The 19,833-nt window shown below is 44.2% G+C and overlaps 1 protein-coding gene across 6 annotated transcripts in view; it reads right to left on the bottom strand.

Annotated features, from left to right (window-relative positions):
* Positions 1–4,360: 4,360 nt before the first annotated feature.
* ZNF827 (zinc finger protein 827) overlaps positions 4,361–19,833 on the bottom strand; it is a 168,451-nt gene continuing 152,978 nt past the window's right edge. The window contains exons 12-15 of one of the 6 annotated variants that reach the window (XM_044224930.1): positions 12,444–12,635; positions 11,933–12,110; positions 9,882–9,914; positions 8,305–8,391 (exon numbers count right to left, since the gene is read on the bottom strand). In XM_044224930.1, the coding sequence (XP_044080865.1) occupies positions 9,899–9,914; positions 11,933–12,110; positions 12,444–12,635 (386 nt within the window). In that variant the 3' untranslated portion in view covers positions 8,305–8,391; positions 9,882–9,898. Of the gene's footprint in view, positions 8,392–9,881; positions 9,915–10,195; positions 10,263–11,923; positions 12,111–12,443; positions 12,636–19,833 lie in introns of those variants that run through there. The other 5 variants (XM_044224927.1, XM_044224931.1, XM_044224929.1 and 2 more) reach the window with 5 other exon arrangements.

The following is a 19,833-nucleotide window of genomic DNA, read 5'->3' as shown; positions in this document are numbered from 1 at the left end:
GTGCCCCATTTTTTCCTGGAATTGCTCCCCAAAATGATCTCAAGGTTCTCCTTTTTAGGGGGACCTAGAAAATAGATTGGTTGAGGGAGACTACCAATGCTGATCAAGCCCATTGCATTGAAAATCTCATAACAGACATTCTGTTTGAAGTGGAACATAAGAGGACAGGGGCTTGTTGGTCCCTTGGTCTGTGGACCACTAATTAGGAATCTCATTTAAAATTAAAATAGAAGCACACTGAAGCCAAGTGATGGCATTCCCTATCTAGAAATCTTTAAGATCAGAAACACACTGATCATTCTGGGGTGGTTTGGGTGGAGCTCTACATTCAGGCCAGAGGATGGCTAGATAAATTTCCCTGGTCCTAGACCAGTGTTTGCTCTTGCCTTTAAATGCCTGCTGATGGGGATAGGTCAGATTTTTCCCTCTGCCTTTATAAACACATGGAGCCTTTCTATCCAATGGAAGTCCCTGGGAGCTTTCATAATGTGTTTAGAGTTTGGGGGCTGAGAGTTTCTTGGTTTTTGTTGTTGTTGTTTGTTTTTGTTTTTAGAGAGAGAGAGAGAGGCAGAGGGAGAGGAGGAGAGAGAGAATATCAAGCAGGCTTCATGCCTAGCATGGAGCCCAGTGTGGGCTCCATCGCACAACCCCGAGATCATGACCTGAGCTGAGATCAAGAGTTGGTTACTTCACCCACTGAGCCACCCAGGCGCCCAAGGGGCTGAGAGTCTTTTTAAACAAGTGGCAGAGTAAGCATTCTTAGTATATTCTTTCACTGCATTAAAACTAAAATATCTTTCTACTTGCCATAAGCAATTATTTGCTGTTTTACAGAAAACATTTGAAACATGGTGCCAGAGAGCTCAGCCATCAGTCTTGCTGGTCTTGGAGAGGAGGTGGGAAGCGACCAGTGGGCAGGAGGAGGAGGCGACGTTAGAGGAATGCAGGCCAACTCTTTCCCTCCCCATCTGGTTACCTCTAACTCATCTAACCAGATCAAGTACCCATAGTTTGGTAAAATATGTTGAAGCCACCCTCCAAATGACTGCAGGCGATCCAAGCATGATGACTTAGTGTTTAATCAGAAAAGAAACATTTTAGACCTCCCAAACTCTAAAGTGGGCAGAAAAATATTTTTAGCCATTTTTTCCCCCCTGCATTGAGTCTGTTGTGGTTTGAAAATGTTGAGATGTCGTTTTGGCCATAACTGCCTTGCAAGGATTCTGCTTTGTGACCGCCTTTGTTTCTAGGGGCTGATTTTTGCTTGCTCAGAATGACAGGATCATCGTTCATTATATGTTATCTGTTGGCGGGTGGAAGGGGTCTTACAGATCATTTAGTTGAACCTATGGCTTTTGAAGCAGGCCTCAAACTCAGGTGAGCTGATTCCAGGGCAATGGAGCTCAGGGCTGGGAGAGACGATCTGTAACACAGATCGTCTTGAACTAACTAGGGTAGAAAACCACTGTTAGGGAGCGGCACAGGGGAAAGGAAGTCTGAAGTGTGAGTTGAGGTGGACTCTGCCCTGGGTCGATAATTCTATTGAAAACTAAGAACTAATTAACGAGTACTTAGCCTAACTCTTTTTTTTTTTTTTTTTAAGATTTTATTTATTTCTTTGGCAGAGACAGATCACAAGTAGGCAGAGAGGTAGGCAGAGGTGGAAGCAGGCTCCCTGCCGAGCAGAAAGCCTGATGCGGGCCTCCATCCCAGGACTCTGAGATCATGACCCAGACCAAGGCAGAGGCTTTAACCCACTGAGCCACCCAGGCGCCCCTATCCTAACTCTTATCAAAACAGAATTTCAGGGGTCCCTGGGTGGCTCAGTGGGTTAAAGCCTCTGCCTTCGGCTCAGGTCGTGATCCCAGGGATCGAGCCCCACGTGGCTTTCTGCTCCGCGGGGAGCCTGCTTCCTCCCCTCTCTCTCTCTGCCTGCCTCTCTGCCTACTTGTGATTTCTTTCTGTCAAATAAATAAAATCTTTTAAAAAAAACCCGCAGAATTTCAAAGGAATACAGCAGTTGACTTTCTTTTTCCCTTTTGCAGCAGCGACCATGGTGAGCACCGTTTGCATTTCCTGTTTTACAGATCCAGCTATCAAGAAAGAATTATGAATGGGAGCCCTGCTACCTCATAAACTGATAACTTGAGGCCCTTGTGACCCCAGACAGGGGAAGAATGTGCCCCTCAGGCCCCACAGTCACCACACTTTATCCCAGGGTCTGCTTTATGGATACCTGCTTTGTTAGTTAATGGTACTTATTTGCACAATAAACCTCATTTTGTGTAGGACTTTTTTGTGTTGAGACAGTGGTATAAGTAAGAATGTTGGCTGGGATCTCTGGAATATTTGTGGTTGATGGCCCTTTAGAACGGAGTCCAAATCCCCAAGGGCATTCTTTTATCCTGTGATTTCGCTTACAGGTTCTAAGGCACCCCTGGGAAGGATTCCAGTCTTCTGCAAGCACGATGTGGTCACCCAGCTGCTATCCCCTTTCTACCCTCCCTCCCCTTTTGTATGCCCAAGCTCCTTTTGGGTCTCCTCCCTCTCTGAAGACTGACAGCCCTGGGGAGCCTTGAGTTATGTTTCAGCAGCTAATGAGATATGCCTTCTTCAAATCGTTCACAAGCCCCACATCACCTTCGGCAGGCAGGAGTTCTAATATGGGGCTTCTGTGGGTGAGGAGGTGCCTATGCTCACCAAACCCTGATATTTCTCCCCGTGCCCCTGTCTGTGACCAGGACTGGGCCTCAGTTAAATCCTCAGGGAGTTCTTAGTGGCCAAGAAAAGGAGCCAATCAGCCATAGACACACTATAGAAAAAATGGCCTTGAGTCTTAACTTCAAGTATCCTTTTTTTTTTTTTTTAAAGAGTTTATTTATTTATTTGACAGACAGAGATCACAAGTAGGCAGAGAGGCAGACAGAGGGAGAGGAAGCAGGCTCCCTGCTGAGCAGAGGAGCTCTATCCCAGGACTCTGGGATTATGACATGAGCTGAAGGCAGAGGCTTTAACCCACTGAGCTACCCAGGCGCCCCAACTTCAAGTATCTTAATCTAACATGACAGTAGGAAAAAGTTAAGTTAAATTAAGGTTAAATTCAAGTCAGGGCCACATGACTGGCTGGGAGCCTCCCCCGTGCACCTGCTGCAATGTAAGTAAGCAGAGAGGTTAGCGACCACGGTCTGGTCCGTCATGGATGGATCCCATCCCGAGTCATTCCTCAGTCACCGGAAGCCCATTAGCGAGAGACCAATATGAAACTGAGGATTTCATTTTCTTTGTATTTCTGGCTTTTCTCAATCACAGGGTGATTGAGATGTGATGTAGGCGTGGAGTCAAAGAAAAAGCAGTACGTATGCAAAATGAAAAGACACTCCAGCCTGTAGTGCTAGCAGAAGGCAAGGAAATCTGATTTATTTTAAAATTTTCAGTAAATATCAGCCACCCCCAAACAAAACTGGTATTGAATCAGCTTGATTCAATCACCTAAAAATAGCTATTGGATGAAAACGTGAAGGGGAAAATAGTGTCTGATTAGTGACTGGTCGTTTTCAAAGTGACTTTTCCTACATCATGTCATTTTATGAAAAGTAAATTTGATCTTTTTCAGTGTTAGAGTGAAGCAGTTCATAATTACTTACAAGGAGCAAAGGACATTATATTTATAAGCATAGAAGCTGTGAACTAGATAGAACATTCTCTTTTGCCGCTTTATATTTTTTATCAACCATCGCAGATTCATAGGGAAGATCTCTAAGGAACCAAACTTTAAAATGGATTTTAAAAAAACTTAGTGTGCTTGTCATCTTTTGTTTTGGCCTCAGTTTCTTTCTCTGGTACCTTCCTTTGAATGGCAAATCGTTACTTGCATTTGGATAGATTATTATTTAGCTTGCAAAACAGACCATTCCCCCCGTCATTAAAATCTCATAGTTGCCAAACTTCATTAGGATAAATGGAATTATTCATCTGTTTCCCCCCCTGCCCTTTGGCTGTGGGGTCAGTAAAATGATGTTAAGCAGGAGAGGGGAATGCTGGTGAACACTTCAACATGTCACTAAGTAATTTCAGGAAGAAGCTGGTCTACAACTGTACTGAATGATGGATACACTCTCAGCCTTAATGGCTATTAATGACTTACATAATGACAGTTTGTCTTATAACCATGATTGTTCAAAACTTGCATTTTGCAATGGCTATAACTAGTAGTGGACATTTCCTAAAAATAAGCCGAGAAGTTAAAATGGGAACAAAGCAAGGCAAATAAAACCCTGAGACTTAACAAGTAGTTAAGGATGGCAACCAAGGGCGGGGGAGGGGGGGCGGGGAGGAAAAAAAAGAAACAAAAAAGAGTATAGCCAACCTTTTTTTTTGTTTTAATTAGAGTATATTATACTTCCAAACTGGATACACTAGAAATTGGCAATGCAACATAAGATGCAAAGAAATATACCAGTTACTGTCAAAATGACCCTGTACAGCCTTGTAATGCAAAAAGCTTTATACAATACAAATTTTCAGTAATGTACACAAACCTTGACAGTATGATCATCTGAACATAATATGAGGAGTTAAAAAAAGGATAGAAGCAAGAAAGTGCTGAGAACTCTAACTGCAGTACTATATGGACAGATAAGCTAGCTTCCATTGAAGAATGCATAGTGAAAACAGAATTGAAGTTAGTTGGCAGGTGAATTTCTCAAAGATGTTAGTGTTTTACACGGAAAGGATATCTATGGAATAATCCTTCCCTGAGTATCGAACTGCAAACCAAATTCAGGGGTATATATTATCTCGGTGGAGTCTGAAAAAATGCTGTAGATTTTTTCTTTATTAATAACAATAATAATAATATAAAAAGTCAAACAAACTCCAAACACACCTTTTCTCACTCAGAAAACTTTTATAATTTACCAGAAAGATTGATGACTCTTTCCAAAGTGCTAAAAAAGTTGCCCAATTACATTAAGCATAACTAAGTCATTCAAATACAAGTTCAGTGGCAAGCAGTGAAATGCATGGCATTTGAGCAGTAAACATCTCCTTCCGACACCCCTCTTGCTCTTGCAAGTTTCAGCCGAGGACCTCCTATTGCACACGTGGCATGCTGTAAAACCTGCAGTCCTAACTGTCAGGGCCACCCTTGCAGGTTTTTAACCTGCTGGTGCTTCCGTGCGATTCGCCTATTCTGCCAGCCTCCGTGGGATCCCTGTGGCCCTCTTCTGTCATCACTGAACTTGTAATTTTGAAAGCACATTATTAGCCAAGTGGCACATTCTCCATTATATGGGGATAAAGACAGGACTTTTTAAAAAACCAACCCACCCATATGCCCAGTATTCTTGGAGTGTATTGTCCGTAACTGTCTATAGTGTCTTTTACCGAGACATTGACATGGCGAGGTTGAACGACGCTTCTAACGTAGCCAAGAGCAAATGTCTCTGCCGGAGGATGACCGAGGGGTCGGGAGCTTCCTGCCCTAGCTGGCTCAGCCTCCCTGCCCCTGGGGACATCTCCTTAGTGTAAACAGGTTTGCCAGGGCTGGAGGACTGGCAAAGGGAAGTGTAGCACACCTGCTAGGTCTGGGGGAAGAAGGGTGGGTATGGGGGTGGGGGAGTCCATGGTATGGACCGACGGTACAGTCTTCTGGCTTCCTGTAGAACTGTACCAAGTTCGAGGGGGCTTTCAGTGAAGCAAACTGACTAGAGGAAGAAAATTAGGGATGCTTTTATTTTCCCCTGGTGAAACAGATGAAAAGAAAAATCCCAACTCTAGGATAACACATGATGGAAAACAGCAACGCAGTAAGAAAGCATTCCTCTTGTACACCAGTTCTTCAACAGATAAATAATATATAAACTTTTATATTCCAAACTTTCCATTCTTATACAGAGCACATTTCTTCATGCCCTTTCAGCCTGTTTCATGCTGGAAATTCTGTTTTCTTACAAATTCAAGCAATTAAGATATTCGGCCCAAGATGACTTTTCCTTTTCTTTTGAAATCACCCATTACATTTTTAAGATACGCAAAGGGCTAGGCAACCAAATCCACATCTGCTTCTTGCTGCAATAAAGTGCTGCACGTAAGTTGCCATTTTAATGACCACAAAATAAAAGCTTTAAATAAGTATAAAGTTAGCCTCCTAGCAGGTTATAGCTACCAGGCGTTAATAACGTGGAATACAGAATTATTAATAACATGGAGAATACCGCTATAGCCAGACGATCTGCAAACACAAGGGAAACTTCTCAGCGGCATGAGTTGAACCGTAGGACTAAACAGCACCTTTTTGTTGGGTCGTTATATGTTAAAGAGGTTGTGACAAAATTTTCAAACATACAGTCTACTCATTCCATAGAAAAGGTACATTTTTCTTCCTTTTTACTTTTTTTTTTTTTGCAGATGAGAAACAAAAACTAGTGCAAGACCAAAGCACTGTGCAAAACTGCTGTTTCCTTTTTTTTTTTTTTTTTTTTTTTTTTTTTTTTAGTCTGAGCATTTATACCCAGAATTTATCCAAACCCCTTTAATCTCCTTGGCTGGATTTATCAACCATAAAATTTTTCACTCATACAATTCTTTTCCTGCAAATGAATGGTAACCACTGAATTAATACATCATATATATATATATATATATATATATATATATATAATCTGCCCTTAAAAAAATGATGCACTGTGTGTGTGCACCATACACATTGTATATGTATGGAGACACACACACACACACACACACACACACAAAACACACTTAAGTTTTGTGATATTGGCTGCAGTGCTGCGAGATATTTCTTCTGGAGTGGACTCTCGATTCTCGCATCTTCATAACCGAAAAGATCTGAGCATGAGGTCTCTGGCACCCGGTCGGAAATCTCCAGCAGCACTGTGGGTGTCTACCAGTCCTTCATCGACTCAAGCACCAGGCCCTACCACTCTGTAGCCATAAAATAGAGAGGGAAAGTTGATGAAGGAGCTCAGGGAGAGACTGTACGGATGAACTACCCGGGAGAGACTGTACGGATGAACAACCCGGGAGGGAGAAGAACGTTCATCGCTGTTAAAGAAGCCAGTATGAAGAAATGTGTGACAGAAATGGCATGGCACACGACACGCGGCTTTCTCTTTCGGAATCCACAACACCCACGCACCCCATTCACCCAACAGAAAAACCAAATGCACCAGTGCATAAGCGTACAAGTGCTGATTGCTATTAAGGACACTCTCTTTAGGGCTTAACAAGACAAAATTCCTCTCAGAGCAAAGTACGGAGAAGGGCCGAGAGTGGGAGTGGGGAGCTGGGGAGGCATGCCTCTGAAGGTAGAAGTATGCAGTAGGTCACCTCTCTGGAGATTGGATAAAGCAGCTTTCAGGTCAATGCAATAGGGTATCCACACAGAGCCAATCCTCTATTCCTTACTAAAGATATACAGTACACGTGGTTCAGACCCAGGGGCCTGTAGGTTTTGCAGCAACATACACCTGCTGGGGTTGTGTTTAAGTTTTGTGGGTTTTGTTTTTGTTTTGTCTTTGTCTCTTTGTTTTTGGTACAGAACACGGCTGCCCTCAGACAGTCTCAGCTCGTTCTCGCAGTCCGAGATAGGCGAGGAAGGAGTGTTTGGGTGAGGGGATGCTGGGAGGCGCAGTCTGAGGTCGGGGAGGGTGGAATGTGAGATCCAAGTGGTTCTTGGGGTACAACATTGTCAAGGGAATGAGATGGGCAAAATCCGAGTTCCGGTACTTGTCAAAGCGCAAAGGGGAGCCGTTGAAGGCCAAAGCCTTGAGTGCCAGGTTGGGCTCGGAGCTGCTACCGTGCGCAGCCGACAGGGCCACGGTCTGCAGAGCCTGGGAGGCGGACATGACCGACAGGGGAGACAGGAGATTCCGGGGGCTCCCGACGACGAGCAGCGGGGCCCCGGGGCCGGCTGGTTCCTTGGGGGCGGGGCCCAGGCCCTTCTTGTCCTCCTCGGGGCAGTCCCCACTCTGGTGCTTCTTGACGTGGCGGCTGAAGACGAAGGGGTGTGTGGTCTTGAACAGGCACTCTTCGCAGCTGAAGGTCTGGCGGGGGGCGTGCTTCAGCTTCTTGTGCAGGTTGAGATTGTCCTTGCGCTTGCAGCTGTAGCTGCACTGGTCACAGTGGAAGGGCCGCTCCCCGGTGTGCACGCGCACGTGCTCGATGAGCTTGTTGGCGGTCTTGGACAGGTAGCCGCACTGGTCGCACTTGTAGTGGTTGCCCAGGCGGTGCTCCCGGGTGTGCGTCTCCAGCTCCAGCTGGTTGGCCTTCACCGTCTGGCAGATCCGGCACTTGTACTCCATCTTGTAGTGGGTCTTGAGGTGGCACTCCATGGCAGCGGGGCGGTTGGTGGAATAAATGCAGAATGGGCACCTGCCGGGCGGAGGGGGGGAAGCAATGACAGGGAGGGTCAGCCGGACAGGCTCGGCGGCGGCCCCGCTTCTACCCTCCTCACCAGCCTCCCCTCACCGTCCTCTCCCCCGCCCCCTCCGAACTCAGAAGGCCTCGCCTGCCCCTGCCCAGCCCTGCCGCCTCTCCGGGGGGTTTAAGAGGACCCTCTTGGCTCTCTCTGCCCACAGAGCTGTGCCCGCTAAGGAGGAGCTCTGGCAACGTACGCTCGGCCTACTGTGGGGGTCTCCTGGCTGGATGAGTGAGCACCAGCCCACGGGAAGGGGAGCAGAGAAAGGGGGAGGAATAAGTAAGCGCTTGCTCCCCTCCGTCCTCCCCACCCATTCCCCTCGGAGCCCTCCCCGCTCCCCCCCAAGACATAGCAGAGGTCTAAACCTCATGACCTCCCCTCTAGATGGGAGCAACACAAAGAATCGACTTTTCATGCACCACACCAAGCACACGCAGAAAGGCTAAGAGTTTTGAAGAACAGCTTATAGGGGGAGAGCTACCTCCAGCAAACAGAAAAGTTGTAGGGGTCAGAATCGTGCTTATTAAAGGGTGGTTAGGTTGAGAAGGCCTGTGTGTGTGTGTGTCTGTGTGAATGTGTGTGTGTGTGTGTGTGTGTGTGTACATAGATCTGTACTCCTAAATCCTATCTCCTACAGCCCTGGTTCTCCATCAAGAGAGGCAGATGAGGACCAGCACGGGGCTCGGGAGAGGGAGGCCCACCCACCAGCCAATCACTAAGGAGGGATAAAGAGGGAGGGAGGCAACTGCTATCTGGAGTTTGAAGACGTATGAAAACATTATTCCATCATGGAGATAATAGTAATACAACTGGATCATATATTCTCAGTGGGCAGGACCACATCTTATATTTCTTCTGCGTTCTCGGCAGTGCTTAATAGGCACTGATTCATTACTGGATTGGTCTCTATACAGAATTTTGGCAGATTCTGGTCCCAGCTCCGTCACCTCTATCGGGCCATAGCTGGATATGCCCTGGCACAAAGCCTGGGCCTCTCCGAGGCTTGGTTTCTCCATCCTATGCAGGGAGGCTATGCCACCCCCCAGCCTCCTGGCTGTCCAGAGGGGCTAGGAGGAGCAGTGAGGGCATGTTTGCAAATTCTGCTGAGCTTCTCTTTTGGAAGCTGCAAAGCTCAAGTTGGTGGTTGAAATGATAGCTGTAGCGTGTTTGCTCTCTTTCCCAAAAGAATGCAAATGCAAAAGTGGCTGCCTTGGCTCCTGCCTGGCACCTGCAGGGCAGGGCCCAGGAGTGACTTGTCCTCTGAGGGTTTGGAGAGGTGTTCAACAGAGCCCAACACAACCAAGTGCGCCGTGCACTGCTCCTCAGCGCCAAGCTCGCCGTTAGCCTTTGCACCTCAGCTCACAGAAGAGTGCACACGAGAGAAATATAAAGCCCATTCCCAGGTCAGGTGCACACACAACCCCTACGCCAAGCTGGGCCTTACCTAGAGGAGTCTGAAACTCACCACTGTCCTGAGCTACGGCAAAAGAAAAATAATAGTATAATCTTATTTGATCTGCATTATGAACAGGATATAGAGTACAAGCAGTTCCATCACAGAAAAGCAATTTAGACATCGGCAGTCTGTTTCATTTTAAGAACATTTCTGTGACCCACAGCTCATCTTTCTTTCGCTGCTCAGGCAAAGTGCTAAGGGTTTTGCGTGCTCCCAATATTTATCGTAAAGACACTCTCTCAGGCAAATTAATTCTCTGATATGGCAAAGGGAAAACAAAACGAAACAAAACAAAGACTCACTGTATAGCCAGAAGGCATTATCAATTTTTTCAAAGTATTCTTCTACTTGGTCATCCTAGAACATAAACTATTACACAGGGGACCGTTAGCACCACACCGGAAGTGTCTGGACCGGCAAAAAAGCGTCAGCATTCACTATGCATTCTCCCCAATGGGTCGGAGGCTTGGGACTCCGTAGGTCCCCAAGGCAAGGCTAACTGACAAAGCCACAACTGGCAGGGGGCGCCGCAGAGTTAATGGGTGTGACTGGGCTACTGGGAAGGGCAACGAGCGCTAGTCCAACCACAGAACTACATGGTTTCTTTCATTCTTTCTTTTGTTAAAAATAAGAGTATACAAGTATTTAGAAAGGGACAGTGGGAACAAACCAAATCCAATTCCCAAATAAGCTCTCACTGGGCATTTCCCATTTATTGGTTGTCTTGAATTATAATCTCCCCTCCCCCATCCCTGCCATTATCCCCTCCCCCTCCCACTTAAGTACCCCAAGAGTGAAACAAAATGGAATTTGACAGTAGGTGCTGCTCCCTGACTCCTCTGTTTGGGAAAGTTTTTGAGGAGGGTGCCTCTGACCAGGCAGGAGCCTGCAGAAGGGTCAATCCTGGACTGCCCCCAACACTTGACCCCCAGGCTCCTTTTGGATCTCTCCATCCCTCGCCCATTCAGGAGAGTCATGCCAACCTCTCTGGCAATATGTGAGTTTCAAAGATAAAAATGTTTAAAAACAAGAGGGCTTTTTTTTCTTGTGTTAAGTAAAATATAAATTTTCATTCTTTTAATGACATTATTTCAGCTAAACATGAATAATTATGCCTTGAAATTTATGTGTCTTCCTGTGCTCAACGACATATGCTTCTTTCTCTGCTAGATCCTAAGTGCCTTGTGAGCAGGGGCTGATTTCAGAATCACCCGGAAGATTAAACTCTAGTAGTGCTAGGACATACATTTCCTGAGGGTAGATATGATGTTTTATTCCTCGTTTGCCCTTCAGCGCCTGTTATCAAGCCAGACACACCATGCGTTTGGTAAGAACTGACGGGTCTCACTTCAGACCAGAGGGCTTCTTGCAAATACTGGTTAATGATGATGCTTGTTGTCTAGGTCTTTTGGGATCTGTGAGTAACGTGTGACTGGAAATGTCAGATCTCAGGAAGGCTAGCCAGGGAGATCCCAATCGCAGTTCCTGGGAAGGAATAAGGCATGTGTGCAGGAAGACGTGAGGCACGTGATTTCTGCCTGAAAAACACTGCCTCCTGCTTGTTCAAAAAGGCAAGGATCCGATATTTGGGGTGGGGTGCGGATGAGTTATTGTGACGCTGGTTTAAAAGGCACATGGAAAATCATCTAAAAAAATAGAGACAGTGACGGCCGTGAGAGTGTAATGATTTACACTCGGGGACACTGACCCCCAAGTCCATACACTCCAGTCGGAACCAAACTCAAGCAGTGGAGGATGAGTCTAGCCCGGCGGGCTGAGCTGCTCCAACACGACGCTGGCTCGCCAGGAATCCTAGAAAATTTGTGAAATGGATTCTCCTGCTGCGTCCGCTGACCCCTTGGGGAATAGGTCTGGTTCATATCCGGCTAAAGGTAGCAGAGGAGGTGCCTGACTGACTAGCCCAATGCCAAGCTCTCCCTCTCCATGACCCCAAAACCTTCAGGGCAGGGGGTGGGGTAGGGTTGGGGAAGGGTGTTTAATAACAACACAGTAAAAGGTTCTGTACTTGCTTTCCTTACTTGAGCCCACCGGTGGGGACAGTGTGGCATTTCTTATGCTCCAGCAGCTGTTCAGGTGTCTTCATGAACTTGTGGCACACGTCACACTCAAACATCCGGGTGATGAGGTGTATCTGCAGATGGCGCTCAAACATGTTCTTCGTCTTGCAGACAAAGTTGCAAAAAACGCATTCGAACCCTGAAAGGATGGGAGCTGGGTGTACTGGTGCAGTGGAAGGATGGGAGGGGGCGGGAGGGGGGACAGACAGCCCCCTATTTCTCCTCCTCCCCAGCTATACCCTCTCAGGCATTGTTCCTTGCATCTCTGTGGCAAAAGGAGTTAAATGTACAGCTCCAGAATCCATGTCACACGACCCATCTAGCCACCCCATATTTGGATGCAGATAAGCCATAAGACTACAAATTTTAGGTGATGATAGCATTATATTTTTCCCAGTCCTACTGTCTGTTTTCCAATATCACTCCCCTCCAGGGCTTATTTTCAAGCAGGCCAACGCACCGTCTCCCTTACCTTTCTCTGGCTTTTCCTCACTATTCACTGAGGCCTGGCTCCCAGGCACAACAGAGATGACCAGCAGGTTGTTCCCATTCTTGTTTTTCTGAGAGCTGTCTGAATCATCTTTGCTGTTGGCTGAATCACTCAGAGCTGAGAGGGAGGAGGAAGAGGGGCTGTTTGATTCACTGGGGGTCTTCCGGTCTTCTCCTGAAAAAACAAACAGACAAACAAACAAACAAAAAAACCCAAAAAACCCAGGTCTGTTATTTAGGAGATGATAACCCTTGAATAAGAGCAATTAGGAGTGGGGTTGGGATCTCGTGGCTACCTCATCCCTCAGAGAACACAGGGTGAGGTTCCTAGCTCTCGAGGGGCACCTACTGGGATCCAAGGTCCCCATCATCTATGTTGATGACACTTAGTGGTTCTTGGGAACTCTGTCATGCTTTAAACACAGTATCTCATTTTCTCTTCTCAAAAATCCAGCGAGACACAACTATGATCACTCCTGTTTTACAGATGAGGGAAGGGAGGCACCGTCAGGGTAACCTGGCCTAAGTCACATGCTAGTAAGTGGCGGAGCAGAGATTTCAGTTGGTCCGACTCCAGGATCCATGCTCTTCATGGACTGCACTCTCCCTCAAAATCAGGAGTAAACCAGTCATTAAAATCCAGTGTCAGGAGACTAATGCTTCCACTCAAGATGAAGTGTTAGAGACTGGGTTTACCATTGCTACTGAAACAAACAAAACCAGACAAGATGTATCAAACAATTGTTGTTGTTATTGTTGTTTTTTCCCCCAAATTAGTTTTTACAGCACTGGACATCAGGCACTGAAGAGTGATCCCTGGGACATAAGAGAGAAGAGAGGTGGCTCGCTTTCTGCCTTGAGAGTTTACTTTTCAGGCTGCAGTGCAGGAGTGGGGAACTGCCCATCAGACTCACTGAGTTGAGGAGATAGTGCTAAGGGTCTGGGGAGGTCAACATGGCTGGACTTGGCAGGGCAGGGTGCCAGAGTGGGGAGATCAGTAGAGAGGAAGAAATCAAAGACCTGCAGGGGGGGTCCCCCATGAGTATTCAGCAGAGTAGGGATCAGAACACATGTGTGAAAAAACCCCCCAAGGCTGGAGGGAAAAAAGCCACGTGAAAGGCTTAGAAAACACTGCTGCTTCCACTACACAGATTAGAAAGACTCACAGTTCCCAGGGCATAGGGTAGGAAACTGAAGAAGATCTCTTAGAAGTAGGTAATGATCACTCCTAGTTGCACCACTGCTCCAGACCGGCCAGACAAGTCACAAAAACAATACCCAAAGGAGTCAAATTTCCAAGTAATTAACTGCATCCTAAAACAAAGGTCAAGAATTTTTATGGGAATATAAAATATCCAGCACCCAACAAGGCTAATCACAATGTCTGACATCTAAAGATTAGCAGACATGCCAAGAAACAAGAAAACACAACCTAAAATGGGGAGAATGATTAACCAGTCAAAACTGACCCAGAACTCACACAGTTGTTAGAATTTGCAGATAAGGACATAATGTTATTATAACTATAGTCCATATATCGAAAAAGTTAAATAGAGATATGAAAGATATAAAAAAGATCCCGAACAAATTTCTAGAGATGAAATTTACAACACATGACATGAAAAATACACTGGTTGGGATTCCCAGCAATTTAGACAGGGCAGAAAAACAGTGAACCTTGAAGGTAATAGTAATAGAAATTATATGCAGTGAAACCGAGGGAAAAAAGAATCATAAAAATGAAAGGAGCATCAGTGGATTGTGGGATGTCTTCAAGTAGCTTAATATGGAGTCCCTGATAGGGTGGGAAGGGCAGGAAAATCTGAAAAGGCCAAAACCTTTCCAAACTGGGGAAAACCATAAACCCACAGATCCAAGAGGTGAAATGAACCCCATGCATAAGAAACATGAAGAAATCTATACCAAGGGATATCATAATCCAATTGCTCAAAACCAGTGATGAGTATTAAGGAGGGCACATATTGCATGGAGCACTGGGTGTTACATGCAAACGATGAATCATGGAACACTACAACAGAAACTAATAATGTACTGTATGGCGACTAACATAACAGGATTAAAAAAAATAAAGTTAGTTGCAATGTAGGAAAAAAAAAGTGATAAAAAAATCCCTAAAGGCAGCCTGAGGAAAAAGGATACATTCTGTGTAGAGGAATAAAAATAAGGATGACAGCAGATTTCTCACTGGAAACAATTGCAAGCGAGAAGTAGTGGAGCGCCCTCTTCAACGTGCTGAAAGGAACAGCTGTCAATCTGAGATCTCATACTTTGAGAACATGTCTTTCAAAAACGAAGCTTCCCTCCCCACCCAAAAAGTGGGAAGAATTCATTGCCAGCAGACTAGAGTTATAAAAAAATGTTAAAAGAAATTCTTGAAGCAGAAGGAAAATGACAGCAAATGTAAAAGTGGATCTACACAAAAGAATGAAGAGTCCAGGAAATGGCAAGTCTGTGGATAAATACCTGAGTTTTCTTATTTAAATCTCCTTAAAAGAGAATCAAAGTAATTTCGTTAAAAAGGCATAATGTCACATGGGGTTTACATAAATAAGTAAATATATGACAGTGATAGCAGAAAGGCTAGGAGAGGAGACAGGGAAGTATGCTATCGGGACACTCTTACACTACCCATGAAATGGAAGAATATTACTTGAATGTGTGTGTCCTCTAATAAATTGATGATGGACCTTATGCACCCCAAATAACTGGAGGGTTCTACATTGTTCATGGTTTGGGAGACTTGATATTGTTAAGATGTCAATTCTCCCCAAATGAGACCGAAGCAACCCCATCGTTTAAGGTTAGGGTAGGAAATACGGGGAGACTGTGCATCAGCTCCCTTCAAATAAGTCAATTAAGTAATCAAATGATTCTAAACTCTAGAAATGAAATGTTTTTTATCAGGAGATTAAAAAAAAAGTCATATATTATATACAGGCATAAAAAAGTCCAGAAGTAAACAAAGCTGCATGGTGGTGACAGGTAGTGCGTGAAATTATCAGCAGTATGTTTGTTTTCTTTTATTTGGTTTTCAGAATTTTCTAGAGTGACCATAAATTACCTTGTCCAATTTAAAAAAGGTTTTAAAAAGAGGAAGGAAAAAATATTTACCCTCTTACAATGTTTCCAAGTCTTGTTCCTGGCAGAACTGCACTTATGTGCAGGGAAGACAACGCTCTACTTCAGTTTACAATTTTTAAAAACCTCACTCCTAACAGAACTGAACTAGGTTCCTGGAAAGACACTATGTGACTTCACTCACTGACCCACAAGGAGGGAGGGAATATGCCTTTAAAGCAGAGACACACCCCTCTCCCCCTTTGGCACAAGGATGCTAGTGAACGCTAGCCCCATCATTGCCAGTCTCTTATCTAAATATTTAACCAGGTTAGTCACATTTTGCAGACAAACAGAGTATGCTCAGTAGGGGTTCTGAGTCTACTGCTTCACCAAATCCATCCTCTAAGGTGGGTCTCATCCATAGAATCTTGCAAGTGATTATTTTAAATAAGTTTTGAGTTAAAACCTGTAATTTTAATTACCATCTTTAACAATAGCCTCCAGTGCCCTCAGGCTTAAGGGAGAGCTGGGGAGAGCTGGCTAAATTAATCAATGTATAAATATGCAGGTGCCACGGCAGCCACTCTGAGATTTGGTGGGAGGAAAAGCCCAGTCCGCTCCTGTTGTAATCCCTACCCCACACCGCCTCCTCTGCTCTCAATCTTCATCTCCCTTTGCTCTGTAGGGAGGGAGCCAGGGTGCCCTTGCCAACTCAGTCTAGGGCTCACTGTGATACAAGAGGTCATTCCCTTTCAGCAGCACAAAGATTCTTGGTGAAGGACATCTGTGCACAGGTAATGCAACCTCATACATCAGGACAGCCAGCTCAAGAGAACTTGAAAAATACCCAAATATTTCATAATCGAAAATGGCAAAAAATGATAAATTGAGACCATAAAAATTACCAGTTGTCTTGCTGCCTCAGTATAAATACTGTTACATTTTCAATGTACTTCTTTTTTGTTTTTTAGAAGTAAGCGTATCTATTTTAAAATTGTTGCCATTAATTGCATTGTAGTTAAGAATAAGGACTTCAGATCCAGAACACATGAGTTTGTGTGTGTATTTTTTTTTTAAGATTTTATTTATTTGAGAGAGAGAGGCAGTGAGCAAGAGAGCACAAGTGTGGGAGGGGGGGTTTGCTGAGAGAGGGAGAAGCGGACTCCCCATGAGCCCAACTCGGGGCTCGATCTCAGGACCCTGGGATTGTGACCTGAGCTGAAGGCAGATGCTTAACCGACTGAACCACCCAGGTACCCCCAGAAAACCTGAGTTTGAATGCCACTTCAATGTATCATTTAATGGCTGAATGACTTAAGACAAGGGATTTAATTTAGTGCCTGGGTGTAATATCAGCAGCTTCATATATCTGTAATGGGGGTTTTTATATATAAAGCACCAAGCACAATGCCTGGCTCATTGCAAGCATTATAGAATACATTATTATTATTATTATTATTATTATAAAATATAACACAAAATATTTATAAATAAAAACAATCATTGACATTTTGTATTCTCCCATGTTGTTTTATATATGAGGCACATAGTTGGCTCTCAGAAAATTTATGAAAATAACTCTGAATTAATGATTTTAAATGACAGTATTAGGGGTGCCTGGGTGGCTCAGTAGGTTAAGCATCTGACTCTTGGTTTCAGCTAGTTCATAATCTCAGCCTCAAATCAGGCTCCCCTCTCAGTGGGGAGTCTGCTTCCCTACCTCTCCCACTGTCCCTCTTCCTGCTCCTTCTCTCTCTTTCAAATAAATAAATCTTTAAAAAAATACATCACATCCGTGGGGTAGACTTATCCTCCACTACCTAAATATATCCTTAAAATTAAATTTTAAGTGAAAATTAGTATTTCAGGGCACCTGGGTGGCACAGTTGGTTGACTGGCTGACTCTTGATTTCAGCTCAGGTCATGGTCTCAGGATGGTGGGATCCAGCCCTGAGCCAGGCTCTGTGCTCAGCAGGGAGTCTGCTTCAGGATTTTCTCTCCCTCAGCCCCTCCCTGTGCTCATCTGCATAAGCACTCACTCTTAAATACACGACTCTTAAAAAAAGAAAGTCACAAATCATATATAACTATAAAAAAAAAAGAAAACTAATATTCCATTGGTTGACTTTTTTCCCCCTATGGCTAGACTCCCAGAAGAAGGATTACTGAATTACAGGCATTTTCAAGCCTCTTGGTCTATACTACTTAAGTAGTTTTCAAAAGTTCTCCCACTCTGTAGGGTCATGGCCATAAAAATATCAGCAGCATCCAATGACTGTGGGTAATGCTGTAAAAAACACTCCTTTTTTTTTTTGTAAAACATACTCCTACTGCAATCGGTGAAATGTAAGATACTCTTGAGCTTTAATCTGATAACTAGAGAGGTCGAATATTTTTCCTTATGCCGAGTGGTTAGCTTTTATTTCTTTTATTGTGCACTGTTTATATCCTTTGTAAATTCTTCACTTAGAGACCTAAAGGGTTTCTTTTCAGTTTATATGAATTTTCTATGCAGTAAATATATCAGCCTTTGTCATTTTCACAAACACATTTTTCAGACTGGTTTTTTGGTTTTGTTTTCCTTCTCTTTTCCTTTTCTTTTGCAGATAGAAGAAGATAGTCTTATGCATCAAATCTCTTGATTCTTTTCTTTTGCCATTTCTCGAATCACTTAAGCTTTCACAAATCCTCCTTGCTCTGGAAGTTTGATAAACATTCTATTTTCTTCAAGCTTTTCTAGGGCTGATTTGTTAAGGGGGATTATGTAAGCTGTCTGATATTTATTTTGGTGTCAATGTGAGGTAAAGAACTGATGGTTGTATTTTCCAAACAGCTATTCAGGTTCCTCAATGCTGTTATTGCAACATTTAAACACAGCAGCGAAATTTGCATTGAGGACGTGGGAGCACCAGAGGGAATATCTTCCCCTTGCTGATATCCTCTGCAGACACAAGAAGCCAGGGAGTGGGAGGGAGAGGGTAAGGAGGGGTCACTGGGAAGAAACTACCTAAACGGAGGGCAGTTCCTCAGACACCCACTCAGCGCACCGCTCACAAGTGTGCCTTGGGTAAGAGTAGCCAGGAAGGAATATAGAAAGTCCATGTGTTCTGTGGGAGACAACACTCATCCTGTGGACCCCAACTTCACGTCTAGCACAAGAAGGCACTGCAGATTTCCTACGGCACTGAAATCAAAGTGCCCATTCCTATGACAGGTGAATCACATCAGAGAACAAGGTCCACAGAATCAGAGAATCTTCTGCCTGTTGGGCACCTCTGCACATTCAAAAAGTCAAGGAATGGATGAAGGCCCAGGGGAGTTACATGAGTTTCCACATTTGCAGAGCTATTTATGGTAACATGGAGTCCAGAACTAGGATCTAGAATTCAAAGTGGGTTTCCCTCCATCCCAAGTAACTTCTTCCATGTAGAGTAGATTATATACCTAAGTCAGTAGACACTCAGGGTTCAGTAAGGACCATGTTGGAATAATTTTCTTGCTTAGCACACACAGATGTGTGTAAATGTGCTTCCACATGAATGGATATTCACCAGATAAACATTTACTCCCAACTTACATGGCCCAGGCACTGGTCCAGGTGCTCAAAAGACAATGGCAACTTAGATAAGCTTCTTATTCTCAGGGATATATAGTATAATATGTATCACATAGCATATATACTGTTGTATATAATAATTTTGTAATTATACAGCTTATTAATTAACAGATTTAGATGGACATATCTTGGGTCAAATTCAAACACTTCAGACCAGCAACAGCATGCAAGAAACCCTCGCTGTGAAGACCATTAGCTTCTAAAAGGGGTCCTTTGGCCAAATCTGGCCTCCTGTTTTTGTAAATAAAGTTTTATTGGAACACTGCCAGGCCCACTTTTTTGTGTATTGTTTACATTACATTCAAGTTCCAATTCATTCCAATGAAGGTAGTGACAGAAACCGTATGGACTGAAAGCCTAGAATTTTCACTATCTGGCCTTTACAGAAAAAAAAAAAAAAGGAAAAAAAAGACAAACTCTATTAGTTTCCCTGGCTAAAAAAAAAGCCTATTAAAAAAGGTTATAACCTTATTCCCTAATAGCAGCAGTGTTAAAGGCTTCTACTGTATTAAAAAAAGCAACTTCTTTAATGCATTTCACTCTGGCTGTCTGTGCTAACAAATGGGAATATTCTTCCAGGTAGACAAGGAGCCCCACCACCTCAGAGGGAACAAGATCTCTGTGTTCCCTGTGGCCCTGAGTGTGTTTGCACTGGTTACTTGTAAATGTGCAGTTT

Source organism: Neovison vison, chromosome 11 (assembly GCF_020171115.1).
Source record: "Neovison vison isolate M4711 chromosome 11, ASM_NN_V1, whole genome shotgun sequence".
NCBI classification, from domain to species: domain Eukaryota; kingdom Metazoa; phylum Chordata; class Mammalia; order Carnivora; family Mustelidae; genus Neogale; species Neogale vison.
Note: the sequence above shows the minus strand (reverse complement) of the source record. Positions and strands in the feature narration are given on the sequence as shown.